Source organism: Erpetoichthys calabaricus, chromosome 4 (assembly GCF_900747795.2).
Source record: "Erpetoichthys calabaricus chromosome 4, fErpCal1.3, whole genome shotgun sequence".
Classification (NCBI taxonomy): Eukaryota; Metazoa; Chordata; class Cladistia; order Polypteriformes; family Polypteridae; genus Erpetoichthys; species Erpetoichthys calabaricus.
Genome location: NC_041397.2, coordinates 144,934,459 through 144,961,196, shown reverse-complemented (window position 1 = coordinate 144,961,196; position 26,738 = coordinate 144,934,459). Strand labels below are relative to the sequence as shown.

At 37.4% G+C, this 26,738-nt stretch overlaps 2 protein-coding genes and 1 long non-coding RNA gene across 3 annotated transcripts in view; 2 read left to right on the top strand and 1 right to left on the bottom strand.

Annotated features, from left to right (window-relative positions):
- arl13b (ADP-ribosylation factor-like 13b) overlaps positions 1-26,738 on the bottom strand; it is a 326,110-nt gene that overhangs the window by 12,478 nt on the left and 286,894 nt on the right. The gene's annotated exons all lie outside the window — the stretch shown is intronic.
- The window catches only part of chd1l (chromodomain helicase DNA binding protein 1-like), a 106,039-nt gene that overhangs the window by 70,896 nt on the left and 8,405 nt on the right, over positions 1-26,738 (top strand). Inside the window, exons 14-21 of the mRNA XM_028799863.2 lie at positions 377-530; positions 4,290-4,458; positions 4,924-5,069; positions 8,675-8,838; positions 12,126-12,337; positions 12,503-12,601; positions 13,181-13,251; positions 20,587-20,701. Coding sequence (XP_028655696.1) covers positions 377-530; positions 4,290-4,458; positions 4,924-5,069; positions 8,675-8,838; positions 12,126-12,337; positions 12,503-12,601; positions 13,181-13,251; positions 20,587-20,701 — 1,130 coding nt within the window. The remainder of the gene's footprint in view (positions 1-376; positions 531-4,289; positions 4,459-4,923; positions 5,070-8,674; positions 8,839-12,125; positions 12,338-12,502; positions 12,602-13,180; positions 13,252-20,586; positions 20,702-26,738) is intronic.
- Positions 22,588-25,252, top strand: LOC114650312 (uncharacterized). The gene is made up of 3 exons (XR_003715984.2): positions 22,588-22,730; positions 24,482-24,539; positions 24,781-25,252. It is a non-coding gene; the product is annotated as an uncharacterized LOC114650312 (long non-coding RNA).

The window sequence follows — 26,738 nt, the reverse complement described above, 5'->3', positions numbered from 1 at the left end:
CCTAAACAGTCAGAGGAATGAAGTAAATCCTCCTGGGAGCTTCATTTTCCTTTTTAACTTTTTAAAGACAGTGACAGTCAAGGGAGTTACTGAGCAGTGCGTTTCAAAACAGTATTTACTTGTTGCAGGTTCAAGCATGCAGGATGTCAAATGGTTAAATTCTTAAAAAATAATCATGAGCCTGTGACAGCATTTTCATCGTGTGTAATTTTTTGGCTTAAGACTAATGTAATTGAACTTAAAATTAGGCCAATAGCATATCTTTAAGGAAACATGCCTTCTTGTTATTATAGTGTTACTAAAGATGAAAGCACTCAACAGTCTTCTAAGTCATTGTTATAATGCATTTTTCTTTTTACTGTTGTACAATCTGCAGGCCTGTAAAGATAATTCGCCTCATTGGTAGAGATACCGTGGAGGAAATAGTGTACAGACGCGCTACATCAAAGTTGAAGCTGACCAACACTGTCATAGAAAGTGGACAGTTTTCTTTGCGGGATTCACCTCTTTCGGTTTTGGAGGATGTGCAGGTAATAGCTGAGGGGCCAGTTCTAGTAAAAGCCAGTTGATGTAGAATAGAATCACACTCTGTTGTTTGCTTTCAATTTCTGTTTTATTCTTGGGTAAGCATTAAGGACATCTGAGTGACTATTTTGCCCAAATAATAACATCTAAAAGGTATTCAACATCCCCATACCTAACAATTTAAAAATATGCAACCTGGAAATGGGTAGTGGCATCTTTTGTTTAGCAAACTAGCCTAATGGCAAATCAGTTTCCCTCAGAAGAATCTAAGTTCTTTGTAGCTTAGTAGTGCCGAGTTATGATAAAAGTGAGATAGGAATGTTGACCCATGCCAGTTTCATTGTTTTGTTAGGGTTGCAGATTAACTTGTAATGCAAATAAGAAATCAGCTGGAAGGAGATCTGGTGACTGAGCAGGTCACTAATTTAAAGTAAATACATGGTTATCTTCCCAGACCCATTCCATGACTTTCCTAGACTTTTGGCATGAAATATATTATCCTGTTAAAAAAGACACTGTGGACCCGATAGACAAGAATGTTAAAATACATTGTGACAATTGAATCCCAGTTGCTGTGCCTAAGTCTTGTAATCTACCTTTGGCCCCATTTCTCAAGGTTTGATTTTGATCACTGGGCTGTTGTTGGGTGATGACCCATTCTTGATACATACTCGATATTAATATCATGCATGCAAAGATCTGCTAGTGCATTCATTACCCACTGTCATGATACTCTCAATGCGGGTTTAGTCTTGTTCCTTTTTCATTTCACATACTACATGCATTGGTACATGTCCAGTTGATCTAGGTTGTGTTATATACACTGATTCTTTCATTGCCTGTCTATTCAGTTTCATTAGAAATATTGATTCCCTGGTGGCCCACATACCCAGTCAGGCTAAATCTGCAAGAGCTGAGTGGAGCTGGGTAAAAGTCATATACAATGCCACCTAGATAACAGTCAAAACTGAGACAGATTCAAATGATCTAGATCATGGAAATCAAAAGATTGAACAGAGTATGTAACTTCTCTGGTGGAGAACAGAGATGGAACTTGTGCAGGATATAGTCAGAATTCCCTCCATGCACAGTAATTGGCTCTAAATCTAGACTTCTTGATCAATAACTCAAAGTGTGGCCACTTTTCTGCTTTGGAGTTGCCTCTGGGTCATTCCTCAGGTTGGTGTGGCCATACAATTATAAGCTCCTAGCTTGGTGCTGTACAGAGGAGTTTGATTCTGTGGATATGACTGTTGCCTCATTATGAATTTGAGTTGCAGAGAGTAAAACTTGTGCTTTTGTTTACGTATAAGCACCAAACAGCTTTTCAGAATACACTGCCTATGTAGAGACTTTGGATTTAGTCTTCAAATGTGTATCAAGTAATACTTGGAGAAATGTGATTAGCAGGAATGTAATTGGTATTGTCAGTGGATTTCTTTGTTAGTCATAAAATGTCAATAATTTAATGCCATGTTTGAACACAAGGATGGTCAAAATGGTACATAGTGTGAGAGTACCTTGGTCCACAGGTCAGTGATCAAATTTGTAGTCTTATCAGCTGTGAGGCCATATATTCAGGACACTTAAATGAAAGAAGCTGATGAACTGTGAACTGATTACCAGTGTTTGGTGAGTTGGCACAGATGGATGGGCAGCCTTGATATAGAGGACCCAAACTGGTATGGAGAGTATTCTAGGAAAGATTCACAAATTTCTAAGTTTTGTGACAGTTCAACTTTCAACACTGGAAGACCTTGTTAGGAATTTTGTGAAAGTTCACATATAGTGTCTGAATAGACAGTTTTCAAAATATAAATAGTAGTCACCTGCAAGTAGCTGTGTGTAGAAAGTTACTTGTCAGATTGGCAATCCTAGTACACAGTAAAGGAAGCTGTTAAGTTGTAGAAAGAGGCATTCACTACAATGCTAGAAGGAGAGTCAGCAGGTGAAAAGGCATAGCTATGTCAGTGGCCAAAGCAAAAGATAGTGTGTGAGTGAAATTTGGAGAACCCACATTGAACGTGTTTCAGAAAATATTTAAGAGTTTGTGCACAATTTGAAAATTTGTGAAGAGTGCTCTGAAATTTGCCAAGAATTTAATCAGCAAGGGTAGAGAATACTGACCTCAGCAACGAATATTCTTTAGGAATGGAAAGAGCATTTTGAGGATCTCATAAACCCAGTGGACAACACCCTCCTTATATGAGAAAGTATCAAAGGTATTGTTTGGGCATTGGATTTATCAATCTGGAGGTCATAATATATTTTTGATGCAATGAGACCATTTAATGGATAGACACAAGCAAGGGTACCCCCAAAGAGCCATTCTCTTTACTGCCTTTAACATATATCTCTTTCCAAAGCCCAACATAAATGTTTATTTCACATTCCATCAGAGATTCCAGCAATCAAGTGTTCATGTTTTTCTGCCTGGTGAAGAAAGCTTTCCACATCAGGCCTTCCTTGGATGAAGATGAAAGCAAGACTAATATGGTCACCCTGCACAAAGATAAAAAGGTTTGTGGTGAATAATTTTTTCACCATAAGACATTCAGTACCACTCTGCATTAAAAAAGAGATTTCAGCATGCTTCACCACAATATCACTGAGGAAGAACGAGCAGAAGACAATCACAAACAAGTTTGGAGCAATGAAGAACTTAATGAGATGCAATAACAGTAAGAGTCATGTGTCAAAATGCTAAGCTGAATCTTTTAAGTTCCAAATTAAGATAGTATTTTCAGTTTCTCCTGGTTATTGAAAGATGCCATAGAGTATACACTCCTAATGCATTTCTTAATGTCCAAGTTATATAATGAGGTTTTTAATTATGCCTTGGGAGGTCTGTGTCTGTTTGCCTTTTTTGTACAGTGTGCTGTGGGAGATTCCTGCCATCCTAATGGGTCAACTGTTGGGAGATGGATGCTACAAAGCTTTTACCCAATGACGTACAGATTGAATAGTACCTGATCAAAGCTTAAGTCATAACAAGGCAAAGACCACACTGTTAGTTTTCTGTGTCCATAATGCCCCATATGTGTGTCATTATCCATATTACCAGGAATTTATGATTAATCCAGTCCAGGTAAGATTTCAGCCCACTGGCTGCACAGATCGCCATCCAATATCTGGTTGCCCTTAAGTGACCACAAAAGAGCAGGATTGATGCAGTAGACTGGATCATCAGTGACATTGTTTCAGATATGTCACCCATACTGCGTTGAAACTTGTGGCAGACACGACACCTGTATCAGTTTCAGGTCAGTGAAGGATAAACAACAGGCTGCTGGCCTTAGAGCAAGGCAGCTTGTCAGAGGCTATCTGTTCTCACTTCCTACACAACCTGGCACTACAGCAGGACAATTCTGGGACACAGACAATCTAATTGCACTTTCTACTTGAATGAATTAAGTATTGCCATCTTCTCAGGTACAGCTGCCTTTGCATTATCTGAACAGATTAGCTTTGGGTTATGAATGAAGTTACATAAAATTCTTTCTGTGTGAAGACCCTGACATGTTCAAATCTTGACTATCAAAGAAGATATTCAAACTTCACACAGAATGTGACATGATATTGTGGTGCAGTACATTTGTAGTGTGTGGTTTCAAAACTTTGTTTGTAGTTTATTTGTGCCACTGGAATACAGCTGGGTTAGTCAGTTTTAGCAGTATAGTCATGTTTAATAAATGGTCCTGTGTTTACACTTTTTCTCATATTTCTTTTCCTCTCATTTTTGTCTTGAATGATTTGTTGCACAGTTAAGTGAAATTTTGAAGTTTGGAGTGGATAAGCTTTTGGCATCTGAAGAAAGCACCATCCAGGATGCAGACCTTGAAATGATCCTAGGCAAAAGCGAGAAAGGCATGTGGGTTTCAGATGCTTCCCCCACTGTCTCTGAAGCAGAAGGCTCTAAACCAGAAGACCAGAGTAGGTTCTTCAGTTCTTTTTCAAGCACACAATGATTTATATTTTATTTTTTGTGTTTCTCTTTAGAAAGAAAGCCACTATCTTGTTTGTTGTGTTTATATTACACAGTCAGCAAGGTATCTAAAACCTTATGATACAGTTATTTATTTGGTAATATTTGAAGGCTAAATCTGCAAGAACTCATTCTGCCATCCTGAAGGAAGCTAGTTAGAGTTGCTTCTCACAATATTATGTTAGACTTAAGGTAGTGAGTGACATTTTGAGGCTAAGAAGGATTGGGTAACAAGTCCACTTCTAACAGTTGATCCTTTATGTCACTTTTACCAGGTTTGTTTAATTTTATGAGTCTTTAAGCTGCTCTGTGACAAGGATGGTATTTACTGTGAAAAGTGTTTGGTGCCTTTGCAGATATATCTCTTCATAACAACCCAACATTCCTTTAAAAATGCATTATTTATCCTACAGCCCACATGTATTTGTATGACGGCAAGGATTATTCGAAAGACCCAAGTCCACAGGACAGAAAAGCCTTTGATCAGCTAGTGGAGCTGGAACGGGCCCTACTTGATGCCACAGGGCAGGGAGGAAGAGCACTTCGCAACAAGTCCAGTGTAAGCATTTAACTTGCAACCACTATTTTGCAGCTTAATACTCTTCTTTTGGCTCATAGCCCAAAACAAGGAAAGCCTAATTTGTTTTTATCATACCACTTACATTGCATTTTAAGTAATATTGTCTTTAAAATCAGGAATTTCAATTTGTTTGCCTAATAAACTGGTTTATATTCTCTTCACACAGTACATCCTCCCACTTTTATAACAAGCAACACTTTGGGGACCAGTGTCTAGTCAATTAATTCTTTCCTGTACAGGTCATTGTACACCTTGAAGCTTTTGCCTACAGGTCTTCAGTGTTTTTTTTATGATGTAACACTGTTTGATTCCCATATTTTGAAGCCTATGAACCAGTTGGCATTGTAATGACCTAATGTGTGGTATTGCTGACCATGACAGCTCATACCAGTAGCTGTTGTTTGAAACGGGCAGTAGAAGCTCAGCTGTAACCTTTAATGTTAGGTTTGTACACTGAAATAATATTTGGGAATGTGGATGGAAAACCAGAGATAGGGAAAACATCCAGGCACACATTGAATAGGCATGAGGTCAATGAGTCAGCAACATGAACCAACATGCCACTGTGTCTGCATAAAAATAATGTATATGATAAGAATTTGTATTTATAGTATATGATATAACATATTAATATTCAACACTTTAAAAATGATCTTTCCTCTTGCCACATTTCTCTTCTTTTATTTGTTGTTTCAAAATGCGGTAACTTACAGAAATTACCCAGTACTAAACTGAGACTTGGGCCCAGTATTATTGAACTTTTCATTTGGCATTCAGATTTTTTATATTCACTCTTCCTCCTTTTTAGAACTTGACAGTTTGCCAGTGCATTGCTGACTTGATCCAATTTTTGGGTTGAGTTTCAATGGTGACTCATAACAATAAGGAAAAACAAACAAAAAACCTTTTACATATTCCTTGACTTATTCATATTTTCTGGGTAGCATTATGGGTGTATAGGGTGTGGAAGAATAATTTTAGGGTAACATATAGCATTCACCTTAAAGAAATAGAATAAAGTGTTAATACATGTCAGAAACCTGTTCAGGCACACCAGGAAACCAGATAAAGGTCAAGTGAGCAACAAAATGTGCACTGAAATACAAGAATTGGTTTAGGAAAAATACTGACATGGTCAAGTAAATAATGTACCAGAAGATAGGCTGATGTAATATACAAAATGTACTGAAGGATGACTAAGAGATGACTAAGAAATTAGCAGATGTCCTATAAAAAACGAGAATGAACAGTTGTTATATGCGCAGAAATTTCAAGTATGGTGGCGCAACTCAAAGGTATAAGAAGAACCAGAATATAATACAACATACTTTTATATAAATCATTTGGGTCTAAACCAATGAACCAACCAGAGTAAAATGTATGCATTGATTGACACTCTATGTAAATTCAAAAGTTTATAAAATTAACCTCTATTCTTTGTTATTTTGACCATGCTGTAATAGACTGCTTTTTGCTGAGGAATAATTAAAAGATACAATGAACAGCTTTTCTCCTGCCTGATAACTGATTTGGCTTGTTACAGGATTTTTCTTTCTTTAGTAAGATGTTAAATTTCAACCACAAGGGTCATTATTGTCACATGTCCAGAGTACAGTGAAATTCTTAACCTGCACATGCTAATCAACATGCAGCATGTTGCCAAGCTCTGGCACTGTGGTCAGAGAGTAGAACAGCCTTACCTCAAAACCTTTGTCTTCCTTAACCGAAAAATCTCACAACATACTGTACAGCATGTTTTCAATTTCTCCATTATACTCATTGTTGACAAATTTGCAACAAAAGTTAAAGCAGGATTAATATCTAAATCATGTTGACATACTTTGATTAAGCATAATTCATATTTATAATATACAAATCACTTTTTGTTGCAGTGTTAGACCATGGTACTTAAAATGCACGTTTTGTGTTTTATTGATAAACATTTAAGATTCAAGTTTTCAACAATGGATGGGCTTGTTAGTGTCTGTGAGAAAAAAACTTGCAACCTCATCCCACTTGTTAGCTATACCGTAGGTACAAATATGCAAATGTCAAGGTAAACTCGTTGCCCTTCCTTTTGTTTGCTTTAACATAAACATAAAAATATTTTTCATGTAAAAAGTTTTCAGAATTCAGTTCTAATATCAGTGAATTGATTTTTTTACGTAATCGGCCATTTGAATGCAAATCTAAAACAGGCCATGCTAGATTTTATCAGGACATAACTTCAAAATTAAAAACTGAAATGTGTGGAATTCATGAAAATTGATTATAAATACTGTATATGTCCCTAACAATTGGCTTGTGGTTGTCATAACTTGTGGCTTAAATTAAAAGCTGATAATTACTAAATGCTATGACAGCATCATATCCACCACAATTCCAATTGAAGATGTAGATTTTAAGGTAATGGAGATCAGAGCCTGTCCTGGCAGAATCCTTTGCAAGATGTTACCTATAGGGTCCATGGCAGTCACCCAAACACAAGGCACAAGTTTACCCACACAAGCCCCAGGTCCAAATAAATATTTTTATTTGATGAAATACCTTAGAAGTGGCTTCTGCATTCCCTTCCACAATACGATAAAAGTTATTTTCTTTTACTTTTTTTTCTCCACACCTCTCCAGATGAGTTTTGCCCAACTCCACTTCTGACTCACCTGGGAGAAGTGGAGCAGTTCCCTTTTGTCCTGGATGAGGCAGTACTTTTGGTGCAACGGAATCAACCCTGGGTTCTGCACCCATTCTTCATAGGATTCACTAATGCAAACACTCATTCTCACTCTTTCAGGGACAATATAGAGTCGCCAGTGTTTTATCATAGTATGTGACATACAACTAACACAAAAAGTTCCAGCTAACCTCTTAGGTTATTTTATTAATGGGGGGGAGGAAGAAAGGTCTAAACCAGCTATATACAGACAGTGAGACAGGTAAGAAGATACAGTTAATATTATACCCAGCATATTCAGCCCTAAAGACCTCAAATTACAGGCTGCTTTCTGACTAAAACTGGCTTTATTTCATAACCGTTACATCAACCCTGCATTACCACCAATAGCGGGCTTTACAACAGCATTTTCTTGTACCCTTACCGTACTTCAGTTAGACAAGGAATGATCGACCATAGTATTCTGTTTGCTAGTAACAATCAGAGAAAGAGGCTGTCTTCAGGCTTTTACTTTAAAAAAAAAAAAAATGCATTGTGGCCACCCAGGTGCATTCCTGAGCCCCGAACACCAGACACAACTCAACCAAACACAATTTTTGTACAATAAAATGTAGTTTAATGTGCAATAAGTTCTTTATTGGGTTCATTCACTCCAGCACAATAACAACACAACTGATCACCCAATTCTCCTTCTAAAATGTTAATATTTGTTAATTCTATTTTTCTCACACCAGAATAGCTGTTACAAATAGAAAAGTGTTTCAGAACCAGACTGAAGCCTGATGATGAGAAGCATATTCAGTGCTCTTCAGCTTCCTGCTCCCACAAGAGCTATTTACCCAGGAGAAAAAACTATTTGTCTCAAATATCTGTGCTCCATCATATTTTTGCATTTTGTTTGTAATTTCTCCAGATTCTTCTTAGTGGAGATGTAAATGTCCAGACACGTCGCAAGAGAATTCTTTCTCCAGAGGAGCTTGAAGAAAGGCGCAAAAAGCGTCAGGAGGCTGCAGCAAAAAGGGCAAAGCTTTTGAATGAAAAGAAATTGAAACAAGAGGAGGCAAAGCTCAAAAAAAAGTGAGACAGTTACGCTTTTTTATTGTTGATGCTGAGGCGAAACATTCCATTTACATATAAGCATACTTTTTTTGCTGTTGTTTTGATGTACTTGCAAGGTCCAGATATTTTGTGTACTGTATGATGGGGTGGTGGTTGTTGGAGCTAGTAAGATGTAAATCTGCAGAGTAATACCGATAGAACAATATTTGTTTAGTCCATCACATTTCCACCAAGCGATCTTCCCAGAATAAAATAGATTTTAACAATGAAAAGTATTTCAGTTGTCACAGACTTTAAAAGCTTTCCAAGATGCTACAAGTGAGGAAGCTGAATTACTATAGCTTATTTGGTCAGTAGGTTGGCAGCATTAACACTGGAAATACCAGAGCCTACGAAAAAAGTTGTAGATCCGGCCCACCTTAAATCCGTTCGCAACTCTCCGTCAGTGTCTTTTGTCCTGTAAATGTGCCAATAAAGACAAGCAGCAAGTAGTCTGCTATTCCATCCCCCCCCACAGCTGCAGAACGTGCACAGAGTTCTCCCAGCTCATGCCTTGATTGATTATCTGGGTGTGAAGTGCTGGAGTTTTAGAGTGGAAATAATAGATTGTTATTTGGAACACATGCATTTCATGTGTGTTCCGTTTCTACAGTAATCTGTGTAAACACATTGTTAAAACAGAAAAGTTTTTCATATTTTAGTAGTAAATGATAACATTTTGGGAAAACTAAATAATGTGTGAAGTCTGAAGTCTAAAGATCAAATAAACACTTTCATAAAAGGTTCCAAAATAAAACAACAGCTTCCGTGGCGTAGCGGTAAGATTTTCTGACTTGTAATCAAGAGTCCCTGGTTCAATCCCGACTGCCTCCTATATTTGCCGTTTTCAGTAGTGAGCTGCTCTTATTGTTAATATGATACAGTACACACATACATTTGGTTTACGTCCATAACAGACAGTGTACATTTATAGTACTTGTGAAAGTTACCGTTTTATTTTCACTTTTATTCTCTCAGTCACGATCATGATACATACTAATTCAGCATGAGCAGGAACACTCAATACAACTGAATAAAAAAAAAAATATCAAGTGACGGCGAGATACGAAGAAGGCTACCGCAACCCCCACCCAGGGATCTGATGCTAATAGTATTTATTTGAAACTTGGAATAACTGTAGATGTGAGTGGTGTTTTGAGGCAATGGAACTGGACATTCTCTGATCTGGAGGGATAAAAGCTGACACACAAAAGCTGGTGAATCTGCATTCTTCGTATCTCGCCGCCACTTGATATTTTTTTTTTATTCAGTTTTATTGAGTGTTCCTGCTCATGCTGAATTAGTATGCGCCTTATGGCCTATGATGTCAAAAAAAAGAAAAAACCAGAGACATAGGTATATATGATATTTGGAATTATTCATTTTATGACCTGTATAGTACATTTCGAAAAACATTGTGGCACGGATGCAACATTATTCATATTATTCATATTCATTCGCATAACATCTTGCACTTGTAATCAGTGACCACGTGGGTTTTTTTTGTTTTTTGTTTCTCCCGATCTTGCCAGTCTCCACGTTGCTGTATGGTGCTGTTTCTTTTGTACTCTAGGACATGCAGAGGAAAGAATAGTACAGAGCGGTAAGTTCAGGGCTATATGCAATCATCAAATTCAAATGAACAGTTCACACACACACGCAAGGACCGTCCTTCCTACATTTACGACATGTTTACCTGTTGCAATGCGCACACTTCTCTCTATGCTATGGTTTCTATTACACACCTGAAAGAAAGAGACAATATATGTGACATTTTGAAGAAATAATTTTATGACCTGAATAGTACCAATCAGAAAACATCATTGCACTATTGCAATATTATTTGAAAACGAACAGCGTCAGATCGGTTGTGAATTTATACTGGCGCTGTTACTTAGAGTCAGATCAGGAGAGGCGGGGTGAGGAGGTACAGCATGATCATGATTGAGAGAATAAAACTGAAAAAAGCTAACTTTTACAAGTACAATAAATTTATACCCAATGTCCCATATATTTGTCTCTTTTTTTCCTCCGTGCTGTGTTGACACCGTGCACCAGAAGGTGTGAGCTTATTCAATGCAAGCAGGAACATGCAGGTTGCCATTTGCTGTGTGCTATAACACGTTTTATTCTCTCAATCACGCATTTCACACATTATTTAGTTTATGCCAACATTTTATCATTTACTACTAAAATATGAAAAACATTTCTGTTTTAGCAATGTGTTAACACAGATTATTGTAGAAACGGAACACACATGAAATGCATGTGTTCCAAATAACGATCTATTATTTCCACTCTAAAACTCCAGCACTTCACTCCCAGATAATCAATCAAGGCATGACCTGGGAGAACTTTGTGCACGTTCTGCAGCTGTGGGGGGATGGACTAGCAGGCTGCTTGCTGCTTGTCTTTATTGGCACATTTACAGGACAAAAGACGCTGATGGAGAGGTGCGAACGGATTTAAGGTGGGCCGGATCTATGAGTTTTTCCATAGGCTCTGGTAATTCTAGTGTTAAAGATACAAGGGAAGGGTATTAGAAAGTGTGTGTGGCTACAGGGTATGGAATTATTGTGGTTAAAAAGGAAATAAAAAACAGAGCACCACACACAAATGGGCATATTGCTCAGCTGTCTTTTGTGATATTGAATATACTTTAGTGTTAAAAGCTAGTAAGGTCGGGGAAACAGAAAGCCATTTATTGTTCAGCTAGTCCCAGAAGCTCAAGAATAAGGAGATGGACATGAAGCAAAAGGTCTGGTAGCATTTAATTGTCAGCCTTTAGAAAACCGCTTTGTAGTATCTTCTGAAACCTACATTTCCATTTTGAGACATTCTTCATTTGTGCACATTGAAGCCTCCCTTGCCACTGTCATTGTGCCATATAAAGGAACATCCAAGAGGTGAACATAGTTAAAATAGTGGAGGAATAGTATTGAAAGAAATATGGTAGGACATATTACCGCTTTTACTGGGGAGGGACTGCTGTGGTGTTCTGCCATCTCAATTGAAAAGGCTTACACTTTGTTGGGTTTAAAATACTAGATGGAACTTATTACTGCTTTTCTCACCTCAGAATAATATAGAGGTTGGCACCGAAGGATAGGGTGTGAGGCTCCAATTAATTGTGAGGGTGCCAGTGTTTAATCCATTTTCCTTCTATATTATGCTACTCAAAAAATACTCACACTGCCTTCCCTCTTGTCTAGGCTCAGTGTAGGGTTGGAGAAATTTACTTAATATTCTTCTGTTTTCCTGCTTAGGCTTGCATGGTGGGAATCATGTGGCTATATCTCCACATGCTTGCAGTCAGAAGACAGTGAAGAAGAGTCAGTAGATGAGGAGAACAGTGATGTCGATCTGAGTCTGGGGTTAGAATTGGATGAACCTGATCAAATGGCCATACATTACGTCATGGGAGATGTCACTCACCCCCAGGCCTCCAATGAGGATGCCATAATTGTGCACTGTGTTGGTACAGCCCATCTTTTCTTATTTGTTCCCTCAGGCCTGATTATCTTTTCTTTAATATACAGATGAATGGTGAGCTTTGATATGGCAGCCACTTGTAGATACTGAGACTCTTTGGGGCTATGTGTAATACAAATCTAACTGTCAGTTTCTTTCTAAACCTTGCAAGATGACTCTGGACACTGGGGCCGTGGTGGTCTTTTCACGGCACTGGAGATACGCTCTGACCAACCTAGAAAGCATTATGAACTGGCAGGAGAAATGAAAGGTATAGTTTCTGAGTCTCCACAAGAACTGAATATCATGTTTGAGAACGCAGCACTTACTGTTTTATCATGACTTGTTTAGGGTTTTTTATACTCCTTAAAAGGAAGTGATTTGTAATGGAACAGCCGTCTGCATCGGCCAGCTTCTTGTACCTGTATCCCAAAAAATGAATTCTTAATGGTATAAGCACTTTCTGTCCATCCAGTATTCCAAAAGCGTTCATGAAGCAAATTCTCCTGTTTTTTTACATTCCAATTCAGAAGTGATTTTGCTGCAAGTGTCCCAATAGTCATAAAGTAAAGGTGTCACATCTGCCATAAGAAACCAAAAATACAAGTACATCTTGTCACTAGATGTGGAAAGTGTAGGCATGGTACTATCACATTCATATGTTACTCATTTATACTGTAGATGATAAGTGCCCATGTCATGCCATCAGTACTGTCCAATCCACCTGTCTAGTTATGTTTCTTCTTTGTACTGTAGTTGTAGCTATACAATTATTCTCTGGTTGTCTGTGCATTGTGTTCATTTGAAGCTGGTAGGGCCTCACTTAACTTTTTTTTGCTTTTAATTATAGACCTTCGACTTGGAAGTGTGTTACTGTTTCCTATTGATGAGAAAGAGTGCCGTGATGCTGGACAGGACCAGGTAGGTTTACTGTGCTGTGAATGTTAAGAGATTGATACATATAGTTAGATCACTTGCCCTCCATATCCCCTCATGTCATATCTGGCAGGCAGTGTGACATAGTGGTTAAGGATTTGGAATTTAAACCCTGATGATGTTGGTACAGATCCCAAATCTCTTAAATATTGTAAGTCATCATGGGTAAAGACAACATCCAAATAATAATCAGACTCTGGGTCTTAACATTCTTAGTCCCTACTTCTCTTTTATACCCACTCTAATCATTCTCTTTATGAGATTTTTATAGCGTGTTTCTTGGAGAACTTAAGGTTCACAATACTTTGTATTTTCTCTTCAGTATTACCATCACTAATCCACTCTTTTTACTGATCATTAACTTTCATTTAAATTATGACAAAACTGAGTGTTTAAAAAAACACAAATAAAACATACAGTATATCTAAGAAAGATCTTTTTTAACTGTGATAAAGACTATAAATATCTATCAGAAACAGAAGCAATTTTTGCAAGAAAAAAAGGTTTTGTACTATGAAACAAACAGCGATTTGGAGTCCACAATGGCTGATTCCATATATTCTTCTTTTCAGAAGGAAACAGATTCTTCTCAAAATCTCTTATATTTAACTAGTTATCAAAAGCTATTGAGCAATTCAGTTTTGATAATCAAAATGTCTTCTACCAATGGTGAGCAGTAAGTGCAGAAAATAGAAAATATTCTATAGAAACAGTGGATGGACATAAATATCAGGATTCCAAAAATAACCTATTTTGTTGTTCTAGTGACTGTAACCCCATTTAACGGTTATTATCTGTTTTCTGGGTTTGTTCCGGTTGGTCATCTGCCCTCCACATTCACTTCATCCACTTTCTGTAGCCTTGTGTATTCTTAAGATTGAGACCTTTTAGTTTCATATTGTTTTCCCAACATTTACAGTTATATCATGTTAACCCTCCCTTGTCCTCGTCTTATCTACTTCTGTCGCAATGTTCCCACAGTGCATCTCTTTACGCACTCATTCTCTGAATTTCTCTCCACATGCCAAAAAACCCACCTCAGCCTGGTTCTTCTTGCAATATGACTCATCACTTCCATTCCAGTCTCTTAATTTTGCATATCTCTCAGACTCACTGAATATATCATGCACATGACCTTTTCAGGTTCCGCCTTCGTCAGACAGGTTTTTTACCCATATGCCATCCAGCAACTCACACATCATCCAAAAACTTAGCCTCTCTAGCATTGAAGGGATATCAGTGAGATCTAAATGGAGGACAACAATTAGATCTTTCTTCACTTAATAATTCATACACTTGTTATCCACCGACAAGCTCTGCCTGCTCTTGAATAACTATTAATATTTTTATGTACATTAGCAGTTGATACTCCTGTCATATACAGTACTTTAAATAACTCACAATCATGCTATTTGTTGTTCACTTTCAGTAAATTATGTTCAGAAGAAAATGATAAATGTGACTGAGCGCACTAATTAATATGTTAGTATGGAGCCAAAGATGCGTAGCTTTAATTTTGAAAACTAATCGGAAAAGCAGATTTTTGACTGTGAAGAGGCGACTTTGGATTCTTAACATTCAAAAGTAACATGGCTGGTTTAAATATTAATGCAAATATTTGCAGTTAGACCTACAGTAGACTGAAATATACTGATGCTCTGCCCAGGGTTGATTCCTGCCTTCCAGCACCATGTGCTGCCAAAATAGCCCTGTCAGATTATGCATGCTTAATAATGGATGGTTAACTATTAGCATGATGAAGTGTATTAACCATGTTAGTATTCATTTGCCACCATTTTACTAATTTAACTAAGTACTTCAAACTTTTTGTCGTTATGTGTCTTATTTATAGGCTTCATAGTATTTAACTTATTTGCTAATATACTATATTATCATAGGACAAGTTAGACAAGATTTAGCATGTTAAACACCAGTAGAAGAAACTATAATAGAAAATATAAATAGATAGCAAAGTCTGGATATATCTAGTGTTAGAAAGATTACTGAAAATCAGCAATATCAAAGGTGGATATTGCCTCGAGCAGCTATTTGATTCAGCAATTGGCTTGATGCATGAGTTACATTCTCTGACGTCTAGATGAAATTGCCTCTCTCTCTTTCTGAGGTGCCTTGGTGTCTGTTGCTTCTCCTGCCTTTGCTCTCTGGTCCCTTGGATGAGCAATTATTAATATTAAAAAAACATGGAGTTCCAGACAATGTAATATTATACACATACGATTGACTATCTATCTTGGTGTTGGATGGCATGGCCAAAAGCTTTGATGCTCACACTTATCTGTGCAGTTTACAATTAAGTTGTGAACTGTCATTTTTAAACTAAAAGCATGATAAATTACTTGGATAACAAAACCAATGCATTAAAGTTATAAACTATTGATACAAGACAAAATAATATACAAATGCACTTGGGTTGTATTTTTTGTCTATAAGAAAAAAACAAAAAATAGATGTATTTAGATGAGATCCTTCCCATTGCCTTTAGGGGTCCTGTAAATTCCTTTGTAAATAATTAGATCCTTTATAGTTCAGCATAATTCGTTTTATGAAAATTAAAAAAAAAAAAGTAGAGGTAGTCTGCCGTTTCAAAAAATTATGATTTTATTCTCCAGGACATATATATATTGTAAGGTTTATAAACTCTTGGCCTCCCCCCAGTGGGATGACACGCCGTGAAGTGTCCCAAAGCGATATCGCCATGTATGTTGAAGACAGCATATTGGTCGCCAGGGCAACCGCAGGCTCCCAGCACTGTAGCAGCTCACTGCGAAAACAAATCCTAAAAGATCGCAGTCACGCTCTGAGCGCCTGCCATCGATAGGTGATGCAAGGAATATTGTAAATGCAGGGAACAGTATTACTTGGCCATCAACCTAGTCAAGACCCTGCCTGATTGCTGTGTCTGTGTATAGGAGAGTGGAAGATCCCCCTACCATAAATAACCGTGCTGTTCCTGTTTCAAGTTGAATAAAGCTGGTTTTGCTAAAGTACTGAGACTCAGCCTCGTGTTTTGGGGTGCAAAACAAGAACTCACACAACCGTAATTCATTCCAAAAATCTGGTCGTTACCCGATTTGGTCTTGACCTGAAGTAATTTCACCCATAGGAATGTATGTAAATACAATTAATCCATTCCAGACCGTACAAACTGTATGTAAATATATTTTTTTAAAGATTTTTAAGCACAAATATAGTTAATTATACCATAGAATGCACAGCGTAATAGTAAACTAAATGTAAAAACATTGAATAACACTGAGAAAACCTTGAACAACAGAGAAAACTAACATTGCAAGAGTTCGTGCTATAGCACTACGAACCGCTCGCTAAAAACACTTTTGTTTAATGAGTTTTAAGCACAGGGAAAAAAATAAACATTTGAAAAATCTGTAATTTAATAAACAACCAAGAAAAGTAACATTGCAACAATGCACGCTACGAACCGATCGCTGTAAACAGAAGTGGAGGTTAAAATCCAATAGAAAAAAGTCTTCATTAAATACAACGTACAACGAGGTTAAAACAATGCTCGAATCAGTAACTTTAAAAACAAGCCCGGTGCATTCTTTAACTGCCTTCTCAGCCTTATGAGGCCAGCCCTCTCTCTCACGCTCTGTCTGTCTGTCTGTCTGTCTGTCTGTCTCGTGCGCTGCACAGGGAGAGACTGAAGACCTGCGGAAATCATCGACGCGCACAAAAAGAAAAGGGAAACTGACTTGTTCGTATACCGAGTGTGTGGTCGTGAACAGATGCAAAAGTTTGGCAAACTTTTTGGTCGTAACCCGATTTGTACGTGTTCAGAGCACGTGTGTATATACATATATATAATATATATATATATATATGTGTGTATATGTGTATATATATATATATATATATTCATATTACTAAACGAGAATGGTAAACCGGATGGACGCAGAGACATCTGGCCATGGGCCGTGGACGCAAAAGACGTACTGCGCAGGCGCCCCACAAATCCCCCCCCTCCAAGCAACGGAAACCGGATGGAATGCAACGTAAAATAAGAAATGAGGCGCCGCGCCCATAGCACACAGAAAAAAGGAGTCAGATGCCGCCGCCGCACGAAGCCCATTGCACACGAAACGGGACACACACAAAGAAGAGGATTGAGACCCACGACACACAAAGCCCCCCTCCAGTAACTGAAATAAGAAATGAGGCCACGCGCCCCTAGAACACCAAAAACAAAGGAGTCACACGCAAGCACCACATAGCACACGAAGCGGTTCGCACACAAAAAAGACGATTCAGACCCACGACACACAAACACCCCCTTCACTAACAGAAATAAAAAGTCAGGCAACAAGCCCCTAGCACACAAAAAAAAAAAGAAGACGCGAGCGCCACACAAAGCCCATTGGACAAGAAACGGGACAGACTACGGACATAGCACACGAAACGTACACAAAAAGGACGATTCACACCCACGACCACACTAACATGAATAAGAAATGACACACAAAGCCCCATTTCTGAACGAACCGTCCGTATTAAACATACGTCATCTCAACACATTCACACTATGCAGCATAGGTGGATCTCATTACAATGAGGCACTTAACCGTTCAACCACAGAAAAGGCTCCATATTAACAGTGAGTGCGATCCTCCTTATTACTTATCCATATTTCTAATGCTGAAGAACAAACAAGTCATGAATTCACGATCACGGGTATAAAACGATACGGCTCGGGTAACGGGACCAAACACACGAACCCGCATGAAAAAAAAACAATACACGTCGGCGCCTACAACGTGCTTCTGAAACTCCAGAATAAAAAATGTCTCGGCTCCAAAAACGCAAAGCTCAACTAACACAGTTACAGAAACGAACCCAAATGGACAGACACAATGAACGTAGACGCATGCAGCGCGCGTCTCACAGTGCTGCCTCGAAACAGGCACGGGTTCAAAACGAAACACCTCCCGTCTCAGACATACAGAAACGGCAGCGAAGGAACAAAATAAATAAACGCAGACGTCTACCACGCGCATCTGAAATGCCGGAAAACAAGCAGGCAAGGCTCCAAAAAGAGAAAGCTCAACTGACCGACATACAAAAACGGGCAAGGCTCAATACAAACAATGCACGCCGTAAACTACAACGGGCTTCTCACACAGCACGACGCACCTCTCAAACGGCACAAGCAAAACATACACGTCACGGACATCAATGACAGACACCTGCTAAACGCTTGCGCCAGTTAGCTGACAACGCGTTCAATAATGAGTCCACTATTCAGGAAAATTCATTGGGATTAATGAATGTCATTTGCAATCATTGTCATTCACTTAACTTCCCTGAAGAAACAACTGGCAATACAAGTAATGAATTTACACGTTGTTGTCAAAAGGTTCAAATTAGACTGCCTCCTTTACATTCATATCCTGCATATCTACAGAAGCTTCTAACTAACGATGTACCTGACAGTAAAAACTTTATGAACTGCATTAGATCCTACAAATCGGTATCCACTATGAACATGAACAGTAGCACTGCACGTGACATCCGTCTTGCAAAACTGTTAATTATTGATGCATGTACAATGGCATCCAGTCACTTACTCAACACCATTCATAAACTTCTACAAACATTGATGAATAATAATATTCCCTTTGGAGGAAAGGTACTTTTATTAGGAGGAGATTTTAGACAGTGCTTAGATATTGTTCCACATGCCATGCGCTCAGCTATTGTTCAGTCCACCTTAAAATACGCAGACAATTGGCATTGCTTTCAAAAGATACAGTTAGTACAAAACATGCGATGTCCAGATCCAGATTATAACAATTGGTTATTACAACTGGGAGATGGTACACTCACCAATACAGATAGACTTCACCCAGATATTATTACAATTCCTCAAGCCTTTATCTGCGACAACTTAGTTACAGAGATATTTGGAACAGCAATCTCATTAGACCAAATGCCCCTTTTAACACAACGCACTATATTATGTCCAAAAAATAATAATGTGGATCACATAAATAACCAAGTCATTGCATTACTTCCTGGAGAGACACAACTCTTTCTAAGCTCTGACAAAGTTCACTCTGATGACGACAATGACCATCTTCATTTCCCCTTAGAATATTTAAACACTATTTACCCAGCCGGATTAACACAACACAATCTTAGCCTTAAAAACGGAACAATAATCATGCTATTAAGAAACCTTAACACTAAACAGGGTTTATGCAATTGCACACGTTTGGTCATCAACACCATGACACACAATGTTATTCAAGCGACAGTTCTTAAAGGATCACATGCTAACAATACTGTTCTGATTCCTAGAATTGACCTTACAAGTTCTGACCTGGAATTACCTTTTACACTTAAACGGCGACAGTTCCCCATTAACCCTGCATTTGCCATGACCATCAACAAATCACGAGTACAAACCATGGACAACGTTGGCATCCACCTCTCTGAACCCGTTTTTGGACATGGACAACTTTATGTGGCCTTCTCACGAGTTCGACGTTCATCTGACGTTAAAGTTAAGGTTATAGGTGCTCCATGCCAAGGGAAACTCATTCAAGGACAAGACACCATCTTTACTACTAATGTTGTGTTCAAAGAAATTTTCCACTAAACCTTTACACTGTGCCACACACTTTATTGTTTGCTTTCTATATGCATCATCTACACCTTCACACTATTCTATATCTCATTCATACATCACGCTCTTTGTCATTTCCCAACACCAGGGGTTGGCGAGCGAAGCCCCCTAGTATATATATATTTATATGTGTGTGTGTATGTATATATAATATATGTGTGTGTGTGGATATTTCCTGTGCACTTTTTTTCTGTGCACTTCTTTCCGGGATTCATAAATATATATAAATATAAAGTAATATGATAATAGCAGTAAAAATACATTTGTTTATATATGGTCAGGTTCATGCAGATAATGCTGGATTTGCTATATTCATTTCTTATAAAGCTGCCATTTTCTGTATCTGGTTGCTATGGTGCCACATGATTTCTGGGTATATTATGCACATGCCATGTGACCATGCAGTCTAAGTAATGTCTGAACTTTGTTGCAAAATAAAAGAATTTGCCTATCCTCAATTTTAAAAAATTTGTGCTTATGCTAAAAATGAGGGAAAAAAAGCATGTGTTATCAGTTTTATTCTCTGACTACAGCACCAAGGAGATGTATCAAATAAATCTTTGTTGCTTGCACCATCCGTCAACTTTAAAAGGACAGCTGGACATTGTTTTATTTTAGATGTCGCATTTCCTTCAGGGTGCACATATGTTTTTCAGCTGGCGCTGATCGTGGCTCAGCAGAGGGATAAGGCAAACAATCTGTCTGGAATAAAGCTTTCTGCACTGGAGGAAGGACTGAAGAAGATTGCTAAAGTGGCCAAGCGTAAAAAAGGTACCAGAGGCTTTCTTCCTATATTACTGCCATATTGTTCACTGTATAAAGCAGTAACATCTTCAACTTTCTTTTCTTCCCTTTATAAGACTCAAGCTATAAAAATCCAGTACTCATTTCAAAGGATTTTTGTAATGATAACAAATTTTGTGGCTTTGCACTTTGCCATAGCAATGAACTGCATGACACTACTTCTTTGCCCATTAATTGTCTGTTTTTCACCTGCATTATTATCATTCTTTAATTTAATATTATTCTATCTATCTATCTATCTATCTATCTATCTATCTATCTATCTATCTATCTATCTATCTATCTATCTATCTATCTATCTATCTATCTATCTATCTATCTATCTATCTATCTATCTATCTATCTATCTATCTATCTATCTATCTATCTATCTATCTATCTATCTATCTATCTATCTATCTATCTTTAGATGCTTCGTCAGGAACATTTGAACCGATCTCTCTTTTGGGCTCCTAAAAAAACAAAAATGATGTTTTATGATGGATTTTGTGCCATTTGTATTAATTCATCTCTGCTTTTCAATCTTCCCATATTTTTTTGTTGAACAGTTTGTTTGTTTTTTTTTAAACTGCATGTTTTTCTCGCTCCTGGTACAAAGTAGCCCTACCCGTTGATTCTGTCAGGAAAAAAAGATAAAAGTGAAAAAGTTTCAGTTATCTCGCGGAAGACACACGTTTTATTAATGACACATCATTATCTAAGTCTGTAACAACCTCCAAAATTGCCGATCATGATCCTCCAAAAAATGCCCTGAACAGCATAAGCCATCAGGTCGACCAGTCATCCAGCTTGAAGTTGAAAAGGTGTTTGAATTTAGATTTGATTTTACTCTTGATCCACATGACCGATCGCGCTGATTTTTTCAAAAAATGTGTTAAATGCTTGTATCAAAACATGTGCAAAGTATTGTGTAATTTGGTTTTATATTTTTAAAGTTATTAATATTTTTTAATTTTAACTGCTCCAGTTACTAATGGTCCACATTTAAATCTATAATAAATCGCGATTGAATTAATGGCGACGCTTAATAACCTTTAGTATTTGAAAAAGGGTGTTTTGATGTACCATCTTTCCTTTTTAAATCGTAATTATCTTCTTTTATCTGCTCAGAAAGCAAAAAAATACTTTCGGGAGCATTTGTGTCTTCTATTCTTAATTAAGCATATTTTGGAATAACTGATCAGTTTTTAACAGCTGGGTGTCGTTTATGTATAAGTACATAAATGTCTCTGAACGTCCTGATCGTTTTGATGGTCCGTGGTGAGCAGAAAACAATTCATTCAAGTAGCGGCACTTCAGCAAAAACTCGCAAGTGATAATGCATGTTGAGACGGCTTTATGAGCGCTCATTTCCCGGTGGAGCGCCCCCTAGATGGTTCTATTTTTTTTTCTAGCGGCACTTAATCAAAAACTCGCAAGAGATAATACATGTTGGGACATGTTTATAAAGCGCTCAGCGCCCAGTGTAGCACCCGCTAGATGGTTCAATTTTTTCCGTTACCGTTGTACTATACTGTACATGATTTTAATATTTAATCCGTTTTAGAATATTACGTGATATGTGTAATGAGTGGATATTTTTGCCTGTTGATTTTAAATGTCTCTTATTTTTACTGCTTTGTTTTACAGAAGCAATTTGTTTTTACATAATGGTCGTGCACGAATATTTTTTTTTATTTTATTTTAATAATAAATATAAGTCACTATATGAAATATAAACTGATAGTTTTGATATGCAGAGAAATGGATTTCAGGTATGAAGAGCCTTGCTTGGACATTGAGAAATGGAGCTTTTTCACCTATAAATCATATTCATTATGTATATATATATAACAAACGTGATTTTTTCCGTTAGCATCTTATTAAATAGAGATGGGCGTGTTAATCTTGCTATCCGGAAGTGAATGAAATGACCGCTGCTGCGAGTTTTCAAGCACACTGGATGAAGACCTGCGAAAACTTGGAAGCTTCACTGATCTTTGACATCATATATAAGGTAAGATTATTCACGTTTTGTGCTTTCTGTACATTGCTTAAGTGTTTTTTTTTTTGGTACATATTTAACTTGTGCAAGTAATGTATTATATAATTAAGATACATTGTGATGTGAACTAATTAATCAATTAACTGTCCTTTCATTCTTTTACTTAACCTGTTTCCTATGGTCTCATTAATAACAGTGCACTGTTTAAAAATGCAGAAATATATGCATTTGAAGCATACAGCAAAGCTATAACAAAATCCAATACTAATCAATTTTTCCATCCAGCCACCTTCCTAACCGACTTATATAGGACAGGGGACAGCTTAAGCCTATGCCAGTCCTTCACAGGGTGAATGAACACACACAGGCACACTCTCTCTTCCTCACACACACACACACATCAGGGCCAGTTTAGTGTTACCCACCCACCTAACCTGCATGTGTTTAGACTGTGGGAGTAAATCCACATGAACATGGAGAGAATATGCAAACTCTGTGCAGGGCACTTGGGACATAAACCTTGGTCTCCTTGTTATGAGGCAGGAGCAGCACCACTGAGTCACTCTGCCATCTGATGATATTCATTATAGAAAAATGAATTCTCTAATTAAATAGCTTAGTGGTTCTGTGGAATTGCAGGTAATAAAGCCTTACAGAAAAGGCATATGAAAATATTTAAATAATTCAGTTAAATATGAAAAAGCTTCTGATATAAATCTTGAGCATAGAAACAAAAGTTTTTTTTTCTTTTTCTTTCTATAGTTAAACAAAATATGCATTTAATTTGAGGATTCTACTTAATTGTAATTCATGCTTTTCCACGCTAACATATTTTGTGCAGTTTCTTTAATCCTTCTGGATGGCATGATTGTTCAGCTCAGTGCCACAGTGGCAGTGCAGAGACCAGAATTCTCATCACAGGTCCTCCCTGCGTGGAGGCTGCATGTTCTCCCTGTGTTTCCCCAGGTGCTTCTCCCCCACAATCCAAAGACATGCAGGTTAGGTGTATTTGCCAATACTAGACTGGCCCTGGTGTGTGTGTGTGTGTGTGCATGTGTGTGTGTGTGTGTGAACTGAATAGATGCTGTTCCTGCCTCTAGTCCTTGCTTGCTGGGATAGGCTCCTGCTACCTGCAACCTTGTCCTGATTTAGAAAGTGGATGGTTAAATGGATGGATGACATGATTGCTTTGTGAGAGTTACTGTATACAGCAATGGGGTCTGTCAAATTCAGATAAACAATCAATGAAGTAACCCACAAGAATACAAAATCTTAGTTAGACCTGAAGCCTTTCAATACAAAACAACTACTGAAAATGTAGTGAGTACAAACAACATAACAAGTATGTTAATGAGTTAACGTATTAGAATACAAACTTTAAAAAGACAGGTTCATTCCGAACTAACAACATACGACTGTAAAATCATGAAATTCAGAGGTCAGACAATGTAACGATGATCCTCTGATTAGAGAGCATGCTGGCCTTGTAGAAGAGCAGGGCCAAGATGGGCTCATTCTGTACACTTTTTAATGAAAGAGAGAAATCGATCTTTAAACCAAATCACATTTTTTACAATGCATTAAGAAAAATGCTTAGATGTTACATTGTACAAGTCAAAATGACTGTGATTGTAAAGTTGGATAAGCAGGTTCTGTAAATGAGTGGATGAACAAATAAAATAATTTAAATTTCACATATTCTTTAATTTGTCAGGAAATGGAAAGAACAGAAAATTAACAATATATCTAATTGATGTTTTCAGATACTGTATTCTTGTGGGAGACACAGCTTCAGAGTTTTGGGAACCACAATTTGCACAGGTTAGTAGAATCAATTCAGTATGGGTGTGATGTCAATAGCAAAGAATAAAACACAAATTAGGGAATCGCCTTTGATTGCACACAAATAAAGATATAATATTTAAGGAATGTAACAATTGCCTCTAATATATTATAAAACCATATATAAATTAATTTTGTGGCATTAGGCCTGTGTTATTGTATTAACAGCAATCAATATTTTAAACAATAATTTGAAATTGTTTTTTCTTTTGGCTTCTAGAAAGTAAACTATGGAGGAGAACTTCTTGGGTCAAAACCAAACAGTAACACAGACTGGAGAGAAAAATCTGTGATCAGCTGAGGAAAGAGATCTCCTGTGAGCAAACATCTAGCTCTCCATGTCAAGAGAATCATCTTCTGTACGAGAGCGAATCCCTCAAAGAAAGAGTGTGGAGGACAGTTAGAGACATCAGAAAAGCAGAAACAACACCATAAAGGGCAGAGCGATAATGGAGAAATGCCACCACATCATGGCATCGGGCCCAATAGTACAAGAGACGGTGAAGAAAGCTTTAGGCAGCTGCCCTGAAGGAGGGGAGATGGCAGAGAAGTTTCAGATCACTCAGTCTGACAAGAATAAAATATGAAGGCAGAAAAACAAACGTGGAGTACTTCAGAATCACAAGCTGTCAACTGAATGTATGGATTTAACATTTGGTCAGAGTTTGTTACTGTTATTTTGAAAATGTTTATTTCACTGATTTCATTATTGCATTTTGAATGAAATATTGTTTTGTTTAATAAAAAAACTACACTGACATTTGTAGTTGTAATATTCTGTTCAATAAAAATATTTTTTCCTGAATTGTGTTTTTGTATTATTTTTTCTCTCTTATTCACTTTTTTGCATTTAAAACTATTTAGTCTTAGTCCCAGTGGCGTGCTACATACATAAAGCAGTCACACTGGTCGTGTGGTGGGGCCTTAGAGAGGAGCAGAAACAACTCGAGACACAAATCAGAATTGTGTTAGGCCACTGACACTTTACTGTTCGTTAATAAGAAAACCTTCATACCTTGTTAGCAATCAATCGTTATTGCTAGGATTCCTTATATTAATTTTTACTTTTTATAAAACTCACATTAAGTTACTAGGCCTTTGATTTCCTACTTTTCACATAAAACTACAATATTGTTAATCATTATTAATGTTTTTGTAGTGACCTAATCCTCCTGACAAATTTCTCTTTCCTGAAATTGCATCTTCCCGCAAGCCTCAGAGGGGAAGCAAAATTTACCTTTAGAACAAATTGAAATTAATTAAGCAACAACATTTTTAAAAAGCAGAAATACACCAATTCTGTCAAATCAGCCCTGTCTTTGTGAGACTTCAGGATGTTTGCAGGTGTGCCCTTCGATCACAAAAATGCACAAATACAACATGGAATTTACCAGCAAAACACACTGACTTTTAAAATTTGAAAGCCTCAGATCTCAGCTCATGTATCAGACATCAAGACCTGAACAACAATCCATCAGGATTAGAGCTCGGCCTAACAGTCCACCTCATCTTATCTTGGCAGTGAAGAGAAAAGGAAAGAAGGAGAGGATGCAGGAGTGACATTAATGATTCTGTATAAAATTTAAATATGTCTGTATAGTTTAAAAAATTCACATCTATCTGTTTATTAAAACGGTAGTGTATCCAGCATGAAGTATTATGGTGCTATAGCCTTTCAACAAACAATGTGCTAAAACCAGGAACCTACGAAGGTTAAGATTAATGGTCAAAACAAATATAAACAGAAAAATATTTTAAAAACAATCACCTTTTTGTGTGACAAAAGTGCCAGTTGTGTTACAAAATTACCCTTTTTTTGGCATGTTACTTAAAAGCCTGACTTGTGTTACAAAAAGGCCCTACAAGTTACAAATGTTCCCTGTGCTGTGGTACAAATGTGCCTTAAAGTTACAAAATGTCCCTACTAGAGTTACAAATGTTCCCTGTAGGTTACAAATGGGCCATTTAGTAGTTACAAAAAGGCCCTAACATCTAACTATCTATCTATCTATCTATCTATCTATCTATCTATCTATCTATCTATCTATCTATCTTCTGTGTGAAGTTTATATATTTTCAGTGTGTGCTCATAGGTTTGCTGTACATGCTACAGTTTCCAGCCTTTCATTTGATAATGCCAAGATATGGTTTCTTTTTCCGTCACACTGAAATATAACA